Here is a 17313-nt window from a genome sequence, read left to right as displayed (position 1 = left end):
ATGTGGACACAGAACAGAGGCCATGTTTGACAAATTAAACACAGGAATCCAGGAAGAGAACCTCATACTAACTATGAAGCATGGAGGTGGATGTGTCATGCTTTGGGGACGTTTGTTATAGCAAGACCTGACAAGAGCATCAGATGGCGTCTGAGGAAGATGACAAAAACACTAACTCTAGGCTTTAGTGGGTATGATGTTCTGATTTTTTCCCCTCAGGCAGGAAAAACACAAATGAAAGTTATAGTAAATTTCTGGTTTGAAAATGTTCATTACTGAGGTTTGTTTCACCAAGTTTCCTTCGAAGAGCAGTCTCACCCTGGATGCGCAGGTTTTCCTGGTACTGGATGATGAAGTATTCCTGGCTGTGCTGCAGCTTCCTCAGCTCGTTCTCCGTCTCCTGTGTTGCTAGGCGCAACTCTTCAAAAGCTTGGTTGATCTGTTGATGTCGCTGGGACAGTGTGTCCATGGCCTGCCCACCACCCCCAGAGCTCGCCTGCACACAGAAACATTAGGAAACGTACTTTCAGTTTTGATGGTAAAAATTACAACTAACAACGTGCTATTGTTCTTAGTTTTATTGCTCTGCTGCAATCGGAAGTATTTTTTTCCCCCACAAATGTCAGCTTATGATTAAAAAAAAAACAAACAAACTTACATTTGTTGCTTCTTGAACTAGTCTCTGCTCTGACTGCAGGATGTGCTTAATGCAGCGCACTAATTCAAAAGGACAGCGGTCATAAGTGCTCTGCAGACAAAAATGATTCCATGTGGTTAAAACACAGCATTTAATATCCCTTTAACTCACATGAAACAACTGTGCTTCTCTGGCACAATGCAACAGCACCATCCAACACCAACATTTATAGTACACTGGCACCTGGGGGGGTGTTGATGTCAATGTGAGGATCCCTATAGATCCATGCATTTCTGAAGTTTGTTGTTCTGGGACAGAGAGGAATGTGTCAACACAAATCCAAGGAGGAAAGACGTCTCCAATGACTGTAGACAAGCAAGTGTTGCTACTCATCAATCTAAGAAGGGTTATCATTTCTAAACTGTTAAAATCCAGTCATTCCACACAAGGAAAACATCTTCACATGTGACAAAGAATCCAAATGCTCATCAGGAGAGGAAGTTTACACAGAGGCCTGACTGGAAAAACAAAACAAAAAACTCTAGAGCCATTTCCTGTTATTTTATTTAAAGTTATTTAAAATAAAATATTCCATAATTTTTAAGTTAAATATTTCATTTTGACTTCTTTTGTAGAGCTATGAATTGGTGATCCTGGTGAACTCTTATCTATTTTTACACGTCAGATTTGACAAGCTACTTTAAATAATATCCCTATGTACACACCCACCAACACTGCAGTTCAGTACACCAATCAAAGCCATATTTACACTAAATGCGTTTGTGGCGAAACCTTTGAAGTCATGTACAAGATTCTTTTTCCTATATTACCAAATGAACATGTCATCTCACAGAGTATGATCAGTAGTTTTCCTTGCTTCATGTCTCTAGGCGATACCTGACAAGCAAAGTCACCTGAGGAATCCAGTTTTGTGCCTACTGTCAGATTCCTGGCCCTACGCTGAAAGTAAAGTAAGGATCTCAGCACATACACTGAGGGATGCAGGTAGCACAGCTAAAGAACACACGCGCTTAAAATGAATGAACCCACACACCCAACCACAGGGGCTCCAGCAGCTACCTTGAACTGGCTGGCTAAATGTCCCAGCTTGATCTTGAGAAGAAAGCCATCCTCTCCTCCCTGAACCTGGGCTTTTTTCTGTAGCTCCGCCACCAGGTTGTCAAGCAGACGCTTGGCTTTAGCCTCTTCTCCTGGATTATCCAAATCCACAGAGTCCCTAGGAAACAAATGCTTTATTAGAACTAAAGCACTAAAAAAGGACAACACAATTTCCATTCATTGTGAAAAAAAAAAAGAAACATTTCAACAAAACTATGTAACATCTATGTTTAGTTCACAGAGACTCAGACAGAATCCAGCACAGGTTTGCTGCATACCAAGGCTGGCTTTCAATCCACTGGGCCAGGTAGTGTCGCACCTCGATGGGGAAATGCTGGCCGTACAGCGCCTGCATCTGATGCAACGCGTCGCCCTGAAGCTGCTGGGCCTGAATCCACATTGCCATGATGCAACCTGTGTAACCAAGACGCCTGGAAAACGAGGTTTAAAAACAGTTAGCACTGAAAACCATTCAGAACACCTAGAAGACCGCATGAAAGAACAACTGTGATGCATGTTCAAGAAAGGTTAGCATGTTTGCTTCCAGTCCAGTGAAGCTATTTAAATTTTGCCATAAAGAGGAGAACTAAGTGCGTGCAGACTTTAACTAGCCATTTATGTGACTTAGCAGAAGATCAAAGCTTCAACGCTGTTGGTCTTGTTAAGTTACTTTGAACTGTTGTAAAAGTCAGAAGAAGAAGTCAGCCACTTCCTAAAAAGTAGGGGTGCACTGATTGCAGTTTTCTGTCGATCACTGACCTTTAAGAAGCCTAACCTGGTGGTTCTGGCCCACATTGATTTTTTTTTTGGTCTGAAAAGTCGCTAAATATATCAACAGCGAGGTGACCGTTAGCCGCGCTTGTTCAGACATGACCTGCTGGGCGGATCTGTCAGCCCTCTTTCGCGTCACAGCAAAAAAACGGGACAATGGCTGACTTTCAGGCCTTTGCAGAGGTAGACAAGATCGGTTTCACATGGAGTAACACCTGATCACCCAAAATTAAGAAAACCAGGGACGTTTTATTGGCCGGCCAATTTATAGGAGCGTTCCTACTAAAAGCTCCTCTGATTGGGCAGCTGAGGAGAGGAACAGCTGCTGAGCCTGTCAGATACTTCAGCATTCTCGTTCTCATTAGGAGTGGCTGTGTGGTAAAACTTACTTCTATCTTTCTGTAGAAGTATGTAGCTATACTTCTACATATTTGCATAAAACTTTGTTTTGCCAGAATAAAAGCATACAACATAAAAGGTACATGTATATTTATCATCTTAGGCAAGATCCTGATGAGTGTGTGTGTATGTATATGTATATATGTGGGTGTGTATTACTATTACTTAAAGTGTGTGCAATTTAAAATATCCTTCCATCACTTTGCTACTAAAACAAAAAAAAGTATTATTGTTCCACTCCATGGAACTGCTATCAGCCAAGAAACGGGTGTGGGGTTACCAGCCTGCAACTAAAAAATATATATGAGCACACTAAAAGAATCACTCCGCTCCAACATTTAATCCATCCCAACATTTCTATCCAGCAATGCTTGCATTCTGCAGGCAGACTCATTGGTTAATAAGAAATGGGTAAGTTTTTTTCATAATGTTGTTGACCATTGCTTTCTGAGTAATATTACTTCATCAAGACATTCCTACATTCCACACTATAAAGTAAGTAATAAAAGTATGAATGATTCATGCTGATACATCAGGTCAGTATCGGCATTGTCCAATACCCAAAGCTGCAATATTGGTATTGTATCGCAAGTGAAAAAGTTGTAGCTAGACACCCCTACTTATTCATTGTACAGAGCCCTCTATGGGACATGGGGAATTTTTTTTTCCCCCTTTTACATTACCTCGCAAAACTTTTGCGTTACCTCGCAATAGGTTTTGCGTTTTCTCGCAATAATGTACTAATCAGTTCATGGGGCATAACTGAATACTGCAAGCCTTTCTTCATCATACTTTCTGCTATAATATAAGGTTTTCGTGAGGTTTTTCCATGCATCTTCATATCTTGCTGTGAAATATCTTAAGTTTTATATCTTTTTCTTTAGGACAGAAATGCACCACACACCTATGATATAAACCCAAACTTTCCATAAGTAGGAAAGCAGAAAAAAATACAACCAAACTATTTGGACTACTAATCACGGGATAATCAGTAGTCTGACCATTTTAATTGTGTCTCTTTTGTGTTGACAATCTGAATCAGAGGTGTCAAACTCCAGTCCTCAGGGGCCACTGTCCTGCAGTTTTTAGATGTGCCACAGGTACAAAACACTGGAATGAAATGGTTTAATTACCTCCTCCTTGTGTAGAGGTCTGCTAATGACCTAATTATTCTATTCAGGTGTGGTGCAGCAGAGGCACATCTAAAAGTTGTGCCTCTGCACAACTTTGCAGACCTGTTGTCAACCACAGGAGTTTGACACCTGTGGTTTAAAGCAGTGGTCTGAGTGGTTTAAAGCAGTGGTCTGAGTGGTTTAAAGCAGTGGTCCCCAACCCTGGTCCTCAGAGCCCACTGCCCTGCATGTTTTAGGCGTTTCCCTGCTGCTGGGTTGAATGAACAGGTGATTAACCGGCTTCTATAGCAGTTGCAGGAATGCAACCATATGAATCAGCTGTGCTGGAGTCCAGACTCATCAAAAACATGCAGGACAGCGGTCCCCGAGGACCAGGGTTGGGTATGAATGGTATAAAGAGCTGTTTTCGTACAGTTCCATCTCAGCCTTACACAAACAGACAAACATGCAGTGAATAAGTTGATTTTCAATCAATTTTTGTACCAAAGAGTTATGAACAGGTTTTCACTGAGGCTCTTTAAATGTGTATATATTTGAAATTTTAAATTGACATTCATGACTGTTTACGAATAGACCAGCAAATATTGCAGTAAGTATATTGTGAGGTAACGCAAAAGAAAAAATGTTCCCCATGTTCCGTGGAGGGTTCCGTACTATTGAGTTCATTAGGTACACCAGAAACAAAAAGCACAAAGTTATGCGACAGGTTATAATGGTAGATTGAGACTTTGCTTCGCCTACTTTAGATTAGTCAGCAAAAACATAAACCTGTCTAAGTGTATCAAAGTGAATAAAAAGTGCATTGTTGGCTTTATGGTAGTGTGAGAAGGTTTCATCGGTTCTCATGTGGAACTTCCAGGTAGGAAACGTCGGTCTACCTGGAAGTTAAAGACACCGTAGCTTCTAAGCGGTGCAGTACACCGATACGGGCGCTGAAAGCAGAGGTTCTCTGGAGAGAACGTCTGTGTGTCCTGCCACAATAATGTGTACAAGGCGAACGACACAGTAGTGGAGTTCTATTCAATAAGTTACTTTTAAAGCGGTACGCCAGCTAGCTATTGGTAAGCTATCTCGTTAGCTAGCAGAGTGAGGAACAAACAAAACTTCACTTCATGCTCCAAACGCAAGCGTTTCATTTCCTGAGGCCTTCACTCACCTTTGTGGAGACTGCAGCTTCCCAGTGAACGCCACACACGAGCGGTAAAGGTTGAGCTTAATCTGTCATGCTGAAAGCTTGTCCCTCAATCTTACTTATAGTTCTGCTAAGCAGGCTGTTGCTGATATCCGCTCCGACACCAATTAATAGAATGTAGTCAATTTACGACTTCCGACTCCAAACTGTAAATCTCGCTCTGATAGATTGGTGTTGGCGGCGTGTTCGTATGACTGAGAGAGTTTAACGTTTGTATTTTGCTGCGCACCGAGCTATTTCCGGGTGTATTGTTGAAGCTACAGACGGTCACAGAAAGTCCCACCTCTTCCTACCTGTCGGGCGTCAAACGGCCCGACACCAGGTGTATCTAAACCCTGCTGACCTGTTGGACATACACAATATTATTAATTTTTTCATGACCGATATAACAACGGGTCTCCCAATCTTCATAGAAACTCAGTAAGTTTGGCATGTAGCAAGAGCACTCTAATCCTCTTCCATATTGACATTGTTTTACAATTTTAATTTTGTTTTTATGGAGCGGGGTTTTTTTTATTACTCTCAAGTTTTTCCTCATTTTAATCTGATATTTTAAAGTAGGAATTCTGACATTTCTAATATCAGAATTCCTTTCCTTTTTTTCAGCGCCCATGATCCTTTCATTCTGTTGTAGAATTTCGATGAAAAAACTGCCGAAACCGGCATTTATTATATATTTAACATTACTTAAGAACCACTGTGGCTCCAGAGCCATAGCTTGGAGCCACATTGGTGGTGAATTTTTGACAAGGTTTTTTTTGGTTGATGTTTTCCTCCCACTCTTCATGGCGGAGTTGTTGGACAGACTAGCCACACCCGTATCCTGATGAGCGAACTGTAAATATGGATTGCATCAGGATGCTTCACTGGTGGAAAATCACCAGCGCCCTTCCTTCTCCATATTCCGGACATTGAGATGGATGATCCATGAGGAAAGTAACGTTGCCCCAGTCTGTAGTGGTCTCCTCATTAGAGTGATTTCAGATGATAATATGTATTTGGTGTTAAGAAACGTTTTAAATCTAATTAATCTTCATAAGGAAATTGTTTTATTCACTGAGAGAGTCTTTTTGACTTCAAATTTTCCCAACTAAAATAAACAAAATCATTTTATTCACTTTTTTGGAATATTATTTTAATAATTAGTCCTTTTTACAACTGTTGAACCCAGTTTGCATTCACTGCTTTCAAAGCAAATCTTTGAAAGAACTAACAGAAATATAGAGGGGACACGTTTTTCAACTAGATTTGTGGGTTCATGTAGTTGATTATAGGTCTTCCAAAATGGCTTTGAACTTCACTTTTTAATTTGACCAATACCTTCATCACCAAATTTACTAAAACAGTAAAATCTTGCGCAATTGACAGAGTGTTGTCCCCACCAGCACTCCTCAGTGCTCTGACAATAGAAGTTATTCATTTATTTTAAACAAACATCAACAAAAAAAAATCAACGCAAAAATTGAATGACACTACAGAGACAAAAATATTCAACAATGTTTTCACATGCTAAAAACTGGGCATTAGAAACAATTAAAATCTTCCACTGAAAAGAAAAACTTAAATTAATTACATTTTATAATGTTAATAAGCTTTTAGTAAATGCTCAATAAAACACAGAAACTGTGACTCAGTTTGGGTTTTATTCATTAAATCATTAGTGGTTAAGCTGTGTTGCCAGTCAGCAATCACATACAGACAAAGCAAAAGCAGAAAACTGGATCAGCTCCATCCAAGAGGTTGAATATTAAAACAGGGGAGGTCACTAAACACAGTCATACATGGAAACGGCCTGAATATCTCATCTTTTGTTTAATAATACTTATGGTAGGTTCCATATGATGCACTGTGCAAAAACAAAATTTCAGCATGACTGCAGAGTTCAGAACAAGCGCATGTGATGAACAGCGAGAAGTTCTGTTGAAGTTAATAATCATTAGCTCAGATAGTGCGTCACATTATGTACACAAGACGGCAGGAGACATAGCACAAGTAAAATAGTGCTAAATCTAATCTGGAAGTTATGATCTCAGTTACTTTTGGAAGCGGAAGTCCTGTTTAAAATTAATGTTATGAAAAATACGTGTTTCATAACATATGAGCCCCTCTGCTGCCAAAAATAAGAGCACAGTTTTTATGTACATTGCTGGAGTGCAGGGTTGCCTGAATCCTGTCCTCAGTAGCGGGCCCCTTGGAGCAGAAAGACTGCTGAGGGGATTTTTCATCTGGTCCAGGATGTTAGAGAGGGGCATGCAGGACAGGAGCCCCCCCAGGACTGGACTTGGGAACCCCTGCATTAAGATCCTCTGAACACAGAATGGTTAACATTTCTGATTCAATTTATTTTGGAACAGAAAGTAGTCAAATTAAAGTTCTCAACACTAGGGGTCAGTCTTACACAAAGGCATAATAGGTTTAGCTTCAAAGCAGCCTGTTGCTAGGATCAACTGTTGACCTGGTTCCGCTCTGGTGTGTGTGTGCATGTGTGTGTGTGTGTGTGCGTGTGTGTGTGTGTGTGTGTGTGTGTGTGTGTGTGTGAATTCAGAGAGAAAGAAAAGAAAAGCAATGTCATGTAATGTGTTCTTTTTATGGGAAATTACAGTGATATGGTCAGATATATATGCATAAATGGACAGTAAAGTATCATATTAAAAAAACACAATGTGTGTGAGCAAGTCTGCCAGCACTAAGAAGGTATGAAAGGAAAATAACATGATAAGGTGAAAAATGTTTTAGAAAAAAACTTAAACAAAAACAAGAGTTCTGCAAAAGATAGAAATCACAGCAGATAGCACTGTGCCTATAAACAGATAGATTAATCAGAAGAAGAAGAAGATAATATTTAACTCATGATTTAAATAGATAAACAGCAAAGAAAATGTCAGGAATGGTTTGGTGAATTCATATGAGAAAGGAATTTCATTATAGATAAGAAAGTGAGTTTATATTTGTGTTTCTTTTGTGAAAGAGTGTATATTGAACAATGACATAATATCTTCCTTTCCTTCTTTCATTTTACCTTTTTTCTTTCCTTACTTTTTTTTTTACAATAATCTCCTTGTATGGTTTTGTTACACTGATTATGGTGCTCCCTCCCAATCTGATGATGATACTGCTCATTATAAACAAAGCATGTGTCTTATTCCCTCTTTATTTATTCTTATTCAAAACAACTAGAATTTTTTTTCATATTTGTTAAAACCTTCCTTATGTTGTGACAGTATAACATAAAACAGAAAATCTGTGGAAAAAAAATCAAGCTCTTCTGCCTCCTCCCTGCAGTTCTACTACCATCTGCAGAAATACACAGCATTGCCGGAAACAACTAATCAGAGTCAGGAGGCAGGTCTCTGTGTGGTCAACCAAGCTTGTGTATGTGCTGCTCATACCCTTCCTCTTACTCTCTGCTGGGCTACAGCTAGCTCCTCACACCAGAGCCCGCCATTAATGCTCAGGTTAGTTTGCATAGCCACTGATGATGTCAGATAAACAGCTCTCCAGTAATGCTAATACTAATGCTCCAGTAATGCTAAGTCGTTTCTCCACCATTACCAAATTGGATACTTGACAGCACTATGCCCCTCCTCTTGGCTCTGATTGGTTGTTTCTGATCAGTAGGTCTATTTCTGCAGATTACATTTAAACCACAGACAGGAGGGCTCATGTTATATTTTCACAATATAGTGATCAAAAAAATATTTATGAAAGCTTTAACAAAATTCTAATTCTAGTTTTCCTGGTCAATGGAAGAAAGAAGGGAAAGCATGTAAAATGATCTCCAGATTGACTGATGTTCTGCTTGTGTTTGGTTTTGGCCATCATTTCTACTCTATTATTGGTGTAAGCTGGTGACACAAACGCATGTGGCTACTTATGTCCAAATTTAGGAGATTTAAAGCAAAACCTTGAATGTTAGTTGTTTGTTATCAGTTTTTAGGTCTTTGTGAGTGCTAGAATATTAGACTGAAGTAAATGTGTGATGGACACATCCAAACCGATAGGGCTATGCTGTGTTTTCAGAAGACACTGTAAAACATCTGTCATTGGTAGAAATGGTGGCCAAACCTGTGAAAATAGGACCTACATATCATCACTGTCCCAGTTATTGTTGAATATACTTTTTAATCCAAATCAAGCCTAAATCTCAGTGTAGATACAAAGAATTGGTCTGAATGCATGAAGGTTTCTTTGCTCTATATTTAGTCGCTGTCTTTATCATCATCATCGTCCTCCTCGTGTAAGGCATCATGGCTCTCTTCTTCTTCATCCTCATCATGCTCTTCTTCATCCCCGCCTCCATTCACCATCTCCATCTCAACGTCCACCTCGGCATTGTCTACTTCCACATCCTCTCCACCTATTGGCTCTACTTCCCTGGACACCTCCACCATCTCGGTTCCTTGGACCACCTCCACTTCACCCTCACGGATCTTCTTCACATGGAAGGTGAAAGGGGGCACCTTGTAGACGGCAGTTTTAGAGCGGGCGTACACAACGTGGTCCGGTGTGAAGGCCTTCTTCATCTTGTCACCAGATGTTTTAATCTTCTGTTTTCGCTCAGGGTTCACACTCATGCGCGTTCCAAGTTTACCCATTTTCTTTTCAATGTTGTGACGTGTCTTCTCCAGATTCTCCTTTGTCTTCTGCTTTGTCTTCTCGATGTTTTCCTTCGTTCTTTGTCTGGTCTTCTCCAGGTTCTCCTTTGTCTTCTGCTTTGTCTTTTCAATGTTTTCCTTGGTTTTTTGTCTGGTCTTCTCCAGGTTCTCTTTGGTCTTTGCTCTGGTCTTATCCATCTTATTCTTGGAGAAGACGGTCTTCAGATTTTGCACCCGCTGCAGACTGGTCCGCTTGATGCGTTCAGCTCGGGTCTCCTCAATGGTGTCTTCAATTTCCACCCCCTCTTCATCTGAGGAAAGGTCTACATGGGGTTTGTCCTCCTTGTCACCCTCTGCTGCTTCTCCAGGTTCCTCCACAGCCTCTTTGAGCTCCAGCAGACTGCCTCCTCTGCTTCCTGACACAGACTCAGAAACTTTCAAAGACTTGGAGATGCTGAGTTTTGAGGGCACTTTCACATCATCCTGTGGAGAAAGAAACATAAAGACTTTGATGCATACTGGACAAGATCTTGCTTGCTTATAATAACCATGAGGTCATATCAGCAAGTGCAACATAAAACATATTCAGTGGTTAGAGAAGAGGATAGTTTTTGAATTTGTATTAGTTTTCACTTTCATAGATTTTTTGAATGCATTTCAAATGAAGCTATGCTGTAAAATAAACTGCAGAGAAACATCATAGTTATAAACTACAGTGACTTTCAAAACGATACACATGAGCAAATACCAAAAAATCGATTAAACAGTCGATTAAAGTTTCTAATAAGATTCATAATGTTTGTTGAATTCAAATTCCACTAGACTGAAGCTGAAACAAAAAGAATTAATTTAACAATCTGCACATATATGCAGCCTTTTTACTGTAGCTTTTTATTTCTTGTAAAATATTTTGTCCCTAAATACATTAGTTTATACTTCTAAGTTTAAGTCTGTTTGCCCATTTATTTTTTCTTACTATGTAAAAGTTATTCCTCAGGCCACAGTGAGGAAAAAGTGGAATCTTTGGCCTGAAGCCACAAAGGACAGTCAGAGAAAAATGAGGAGGATCATTATAATGACAATAACTGAAGGGTGTTTTCTGCTGCAGCTGTGGAGAAAGTATGTGGCAATAAATTCAAGTTGGATTGGAAAGATGCATTTCCCCTTTGGCTCTTATTAAAAAGATGAGATGTACATAGTGTTGACGTCCAGTTACACGCAGGGGCATGTGGAGAATATTTCCCTCTGCTGCCATATACTCAGATTGCTTCTTGTTTTGGACCATGGACTGTGTTGAATTGTGTAAACAGCTTAATCAAGTTACCTGTGAAGGGAAGCAGGTTAATCTGAATTCCAGTTCAGATTAACCAAATCTGAACTGGAATTTATTAATGAGATTTACTTTAAGCGTGCTCATCTTCGGTTGTGGTGAATTTTGTAAACTCGATCTAAATAAATCAAGCCGAAATTAACTTAATAACATATTTTTATTTAAACTCAGTTCGGCCTTCTCGGACCAGACATAATTTGTCATTTCATAAAAAACCCATTAATACTGTGACCCTGAATACTCTGCTGGTGTGTCAGGACATCAAGTCTGAGATTAGGAATAGAATTATTTATTTTGTGAAATGTCAGAGTAATGAATAAGACAATTTTTGAAAACTTTTTTCCAAATTTAAAAGTTTCCATAAACTAAGATTATGCTTTTTAACAATTTGGGGAGACCCAGATTATGCTATCAGAAGCTTTTGTAAACTGCATGTAAATAAATCCAACTAAAACGAACTTAATACAAATTTTTTATTTAAACTGGGTTTGGCTTTCTTGAATCAGACATAATTTGTCTGTTTCAAGACACATTTTGTCTTCTGATAGGCTGATTCCCAACATCTGAGCTAAATGGAGGAATATGTATTTTCAGGTGACACCTCAAGCACACTGGGTTGTTTTTTGTGTGACATTATGGAAAAATTCAGAGAAGTGTGAACGGTGCATGGACCTCCACCAGTCTAGTTCATCCTTAGGTCCAATTTCCAGATACCTGAAGCTTCCACATTAATCTTTTCTAACAATTATATCCAAGTATAACAATCATGGGGATTTGTTCAGGAAGGAGGTGGGTTCTGTTTCCCAGGGATGAACTGGGTATGAAAAATGTGAATTAGTCCCAGAACCAAAGCAAGGAATTAGTGAAGATGCAGCTGAAGCTGGTAGTATAGTCCAGAGCCAGAAACCTGACCCGGTTCCATCGGTTCTGCCAGGAGGAACGGGTCAAAACTCTAGCAGTCTATTGTGGGAGTTACCTGTGGAGAGAAACCCTAAATATTTGACCTAATTCAGACAGCTTAAAGGAAATTTGACCAAATACTGGAGGAATGGAAGAAAACTATGCTTTAAAGTTGTGTTTATGAATCTCTCATTATTCAGTCATTCAGCAAACAGAAATAATTTAGATCATCCTAACTGAGCTAAAACAGTAGGTAAGTCTGATTTCATGTCAAACACAGAGAAACCAAGATGTGTGTTTTTCATATAGTTTGTGTAAATATCTGGGTATACATGTCACCTTACCGAGAAGTGGAGAGAAGTTTCCTCTCCTGAAACTTCTCTCCACCATTTTGCCCTCCTGCTCTCATAACTTGGATCGTAGTGAACAGGAAGGATGCTCAGAGGACAGCTGTTCCACCCGGACTCCTGAATGTCTGCATGTACAGCTTGTTATTCCTGCTGTCTTTTCCTCTGGCCCTACGCTGCCTCTTAATGGAAACAGCCAGAGAACAAAGGAGTCCCAGAGTGTGTGAGGCGGCCGGGCTAAGGTGTGGAAAACTGACATGTTTTTCTCCTGTCATTCCTCAGAGTCTTGGAAAACCATCTGTCCAACAGGAAGATGATAGCATCAAAGTGTTAGCTGCAAGGTATGGGAATGAGAGTAGAGGGTGGAGACATGTCTATTGTGTTCCCTTGGAGAATGCTGATGGTTGTTTGGAGGTATTGTGCTACAGTATCTTGGGTAAACTTGACCTTGCAGGAGGGATTTAGGCTTTCCTGAGCAGCTGTGTTAACAGGCAGAGAGGAAAGGAAAAACTGCCTCATTTTCAAACAAACCATGTTGGACTTCACTACAGCAGGCCCTTTGTACTAACAATAATCTATTATAAGGATCTAAGTAAAATCATAGGTTCTAATTTTTATCACCATTTAATTTGATCCCTTAAAAAACTCCAACTGCCTTACCAGAGCATGGCTCCTACATCCCATCAGAACCTCATCGACCTGTCAGCAGGTCAAACACTGCAGAGAACGCATTCTTTACTGTCTAAACTATGATCAGTGTTACTGAGGTCACAAATGGCCACAACAGTCAACTGTAAGCTGCTTGTTTATTTGCACACAGAGCATTTACACTGAATATGCGTCTTACAGGTTCAAAGATGATTCCACTTTAACAAGAGGTTGCTCAGGGATAAATGCTTCATCATCAATTTCCTTAACTAAAGAGACTCAAAGTAATCAGTCACTGTCACTGGGTAATGAGTCTATAAGGAATTATTTCAACAGCAGAGGAAATTCTAGTCTGCATGCTTTTCCGTGACAACGGTACACGGAAAAAGTTGTGGGAAGTTTAGGTATTCACCTTGGTGTTTCTCACTTCCTGACCCTCCTCATTTAATGGGACATTGTTCTCGTTGAGGCAGCAACCCCAAAGGCAGGAAGGTACAGTCAGAGCCATGGAAAATAGATGAACGAGGTACGTCATCATTCTAAGTGTGTGTATGTGTGTGTGTGTGTGTGTGTGTGTGTGTGTGCGTGTGCATACGTGTGTGTGTGTGTGTGCGTGCGTGTGTGTGTGTGTGTGTGTGCGTGTGTGTGTGTGTGTGTGTGTGCGTGTCTCTGTGTGTGTTGTTGTCAAGGCAAGGCATTGAGACATAGTTTTGCCCACATTGCTTGCAAAACACAAGCAGACAATTTCCATATCTAACTCAGCCCTAGATTACGAAATAATTGCTTGGAGGAAAGTTTAGGGGAGGTGTTTGGAATACAGGAATAGGCTTCTCTCTAAAGCTCAAACACGTCGTTATGTCTTATAAATAACAGAAAACTGATCCCCTGTGGTTCTCTAAGTTGGAGCTATGATTGAAAATGAAAATCAATTTTAGAGATTTTGAGATATTCTTATACATAATGCATTTGCTAGAGATATACTTTTAGCCCTTTAGGGGTTATCATTGGTCACAGAAACTTTGTGTGTTTCATAAAAAAAATTAAAAAAAATATATAAATTTTTCATGCAAATTTGGATTTGTGAGTCTAAAATCTGAAGCAACATAGATTCTGATTTTATGCTTTTTTGTTGAGTCATTTGTGAATAAATTGCTCCACTTATGCTAATTTGATACAAAAATACAATCATTTATTATTACCTCATTTTAGTAAAAGCCAAAAGTAAAAGCAGTTCACACTACACATGGCAAATGTTCTGTTTTTTTTTTTTTTTTTTTTTAAAGCAAACAAATAACGTTAAAAAAAAAGCAATCAAAAAGAAAAGTTCATTTCTTTGCCTTCACTACATGTTTTCTTTGAAGCCAAAAGTGTTGTTAGCATTCTGATATGTAATGAATTGGTAAAATTAAAATCCATGTAACAACAGTAAATCAATAAAACATGCAACTTTGAGGGGATTTGGACAGCAGCGAATGAAAAAAAAAATTTAAAAAAATTCTTTATGAATTTGAAATGAATTTGTTGCTCTATTAAATTAAAAGGAACATGGAAACTTCCCCTCAGATTACACAACTTGTTGAATTTGATTTCATTGTGGCTGTTTTAAACCACTGTTCTTGAAAAAATGTCTCATTACTTATCCCAGAGAACCTGGTTGTGTTTTTAATTTTTCAGCTGACTGATTCATTGTGTAGTTTAAGCACTATGAACACTCTGAGTGGCAACACGCTGCAGATAGTTATGGCTTTGGATTAAGGTAAAAATGAACAGCATCAGAAAACAGAAAGAACTGCATGAGGTTTTATGTGAATGGGTGCAGAGAAAACCTTTTAAAATGACTTTACATAGCCGAGATAAGGACTTAATTTAACATTTGGAAAATGTGGATGGAAAGTTTGGCAATAAGGTAGTCAACAATTAATCCTGATATTGAGCCAAATTCATTCTCTCAAGTTTTTGCATAGCAGCACAAAATCTGTGATTTTGACTGCAGGCATGAAATCACCAAACAAAAAAACAAACAAACAAACAAAAAACAATTACAAAAGAGGGAGTGCAAAGTGAATATTCTGGGCTGGTCTGAGTCCCTCAATAATCCAAAAATGATTGTCTTCAACAGGTCTCTGCAGCAGACCATGGTATCACCCATTTAAAATCAGAAAACTGCTACCATAAGTAAAGAAGAAGCTAATATTGCCCTCATCCAACACAGATGTATTTAACATCTCAGGAATGTTGGATGTAAGTTTGGACCTCTGGGCTTTTTGGAGGTTCAACAAACACTGAGGAAAAGCCCTTGGTTTCACAAAGAATGATCTGAAACAGTGGAATGTACTCCGACTGCCTCCTTGTTCCTGACAGTTTTATCCTGTTGCTGTAGGATAAAAGCTAATAGCCCCCCACATATTTTTGTCCATATTTGTTCTGTGTTACATGCAAGAATATTCTATGGTGGAGGTTATGACCTAAAGTCACCCAAAGCATCATAAGGTGCCTTCCAAAGCTGTGGAACATTATGAGCTAAATTAAAAACTGACAAATAGTTTAAGTACCTATCCATAATCACTAGATGTCACCATGACAACGTGGTGCCATACATGAACAAACTATACTGCCTTCAATGAAAGAAAAGGCCTTAAGCTGTTGGTGCGTGCGTGCGTGCGTGTGTGTGTGTGTTGATGTGTTGCGTTTGTTGGTGATACCAAAAAGCTACTGACTGGTTTTTATCCTGCATATGTGCTTCTAAAAGAGTGTGACTGGACCGCTCCTCCTCACTGCTGGCCAGCCAGCATGAGGAGCTGTTTGTATCTGAGTTTGGGGTAATAAGCACAACATAGGAGCTTCTCACACTGCAGCCACTCACCAGGCAGAGACAGAGAGAGAGAGAGAGAGAGAGAGAGAGAGAGAGAAAGAGAGAGAGGGAGGAATCCTGCGGTAACACACCCAGCTCTGTTTCTGGTTTCCTTTAAACTCAAACCACCTAAACTCCCCTGCCAGATGTATGTGTGTTTTGATTTGACATTCCATCACACACATGCAGGGGAGGATTTTCCAGCAGATCCCGGAAAATGGGGAACCCTTTGGTCATCTCTGCTGATGTAGGAGGAAACTTAGAGCAAAGTCGAGGGCAGAGTTCTCTACTTCTGGAATTGCAAGAACGCAAATTAATTCACAAATTCATCTTACAACTTGCTGGTTGTCTACAGCTGTTAATTATTTTAATTCACATGGAAACACAAATATCTATTGAATTTTATGAGTCATCATGTTCTCCCTGACCATAAATACAGCCTTCCACATGGGCTGGTCACAACAAACTATGGTAACTATGGAAACTTTAACACATCGCAATTACAGAACAACACTCTCAAACCAGGGAGGGGTTTCAGCAGCGACAGGAAAGCAAAGGAGGAACATCAGTTGGAGTTTAGTTTGTCAGATAAAAGTTATCTTGTCCTGAACAAAATGTATTCAACCATTTTGTTGAATACCATTGCTGCCAGACATTTAGCTGAAAGAAGTGGACCATTTAGGTAGAGGTAATCAAATCCAGGCCCAGGTTGGTGCATGAGGAGCTGTCTAAAAGTGCTGTAACTTTTAGATCTATCGTCACAGAATCAAACGGCTGAATTGCAGCATGGTCCTAATGACCTCATTATTTCACTCAGGTGTGAATTCAGCTCCTGCAGACTAGTGACAGCAGCAACTAGCAAACACCTGGTGGAGATGTGAATCTGCTGAGCTCATTATATCAACTACTTGTCAGTCCAATGCTCGTAGGAACAGCTGTGAACTCCATCATGGATTGTTGAGACATGCTGAGGGTGGAGAGGGCAGGATGTTCTTACAGACACAGTGACCCATTTACAGACACAGTGACCCATTTCAAGGCATCAGATATAATGCAAAGTCAAATTTCTTTTAAGTCTTATTTGACATAAATATTGTTACTGAAGATAACATAGCTATTTGATTGTGGTATAAAATTTCTTCCCGTAGAAGCTACACCTGGTCTAGCAGTCTGTTTGGCTGTGGTTCGACTGAGAGATCGCTGCCAACAACTAATCATTCAGCTGCTTTTAAAATAAAAAACGTTTTATTTTCATCAAAAATATAAAAAATACATTAGATCGCATGTTTTAATTTGATAACTAGGATCAAATGGAATGTATGTTTGATTGCACTGAAATTATTTTTTTGTAAAGTTGCTTTAAAACAACATTTGGTGTGAATTAGGGCAAT

At 39.5% G+C, this 17313-nt stretch overlaps 2 protein-coding genes across 4 annotated transcripts in view; both read right to left on the bottom strand.

Annotated features, from left to right (window-relative positions):
* Positions 1–5536, bottom strand: part of LOC106936424 (signal transducer and activator of transcription 5B-like) — a 12748-nt gene extending 7212 nt beyond the window's left edge. The window contains exons 1-7 of one of the 3 annotated variants that reach the window (XM_015017423.1): positions 5212–5536; positions 2811–2816; positions 2573–2578; positions 2035–2187; positions 1718–1874; positions 659–748; positions 319–496 (exon numbers count right to left, since the gene is read on the bottom strand). In XM_015017423.1, coding sequence (XP_014872909.1) covers positions 319–496; positions 659–748; positions 1718–1874; positions 2035–2162 — 553 coding nt within the window. In that variant the 5' untranslated portion in view covers positions 2163–2187; positions 2573–2578; positions 2811–2816; positions 5212–5536. The remainder of the gene's footprint in view (positions 1–318; positions 497–658; positions 749–1717; positions 1875–2034; positions 2188–2572; positions 2579–2810; positions 2817–5211) is intronic. The other 2 variants (XM_015017424.1, XM_015017425.1) reach the window with 2 other exon arrangements.
* A 3342-nt stretch (positions 5537–8878) lies between these two features.
* The window catches only part of LOC106936429 (polymerase I and transcript release factor-like), a 23306-nt gene continuing 14871 nt past the window's right edge, over positions 8879–17313 (bottom strand). Inside the window, exon 2 of the mRNA XM_015017439.1 lies at positions 8879–10329. Within this exon, the coding sequence (XP_014872925.1) occupies positions 9451–10329 (879 nt within the window). The 3' untranslated portion in view covers positions 8879–9450. The remainder of the gene's footprint in view (positions 10330–17313) is intronic.

Source organism: Poecilia latipinna, unplaced genomic scaffold (assembly GCF_001443285.1).
Source record: "Poecilia latipinna isolate Pla-1442-1.1 unplaced genomic scaffold, P_latipinna-1.0 Scaffold2141, whole genome shotgun sequence".
Lineage (NCBI taxonomy): Eukaryota > Metazoa > Chordata > Actinopteri > Cyprinodontiformes > Poeciliidae > Poecilia > Poecilia latipinna.
This window is presented reverse-complemented; position numbering and strand designations above follow the sequence as displayed.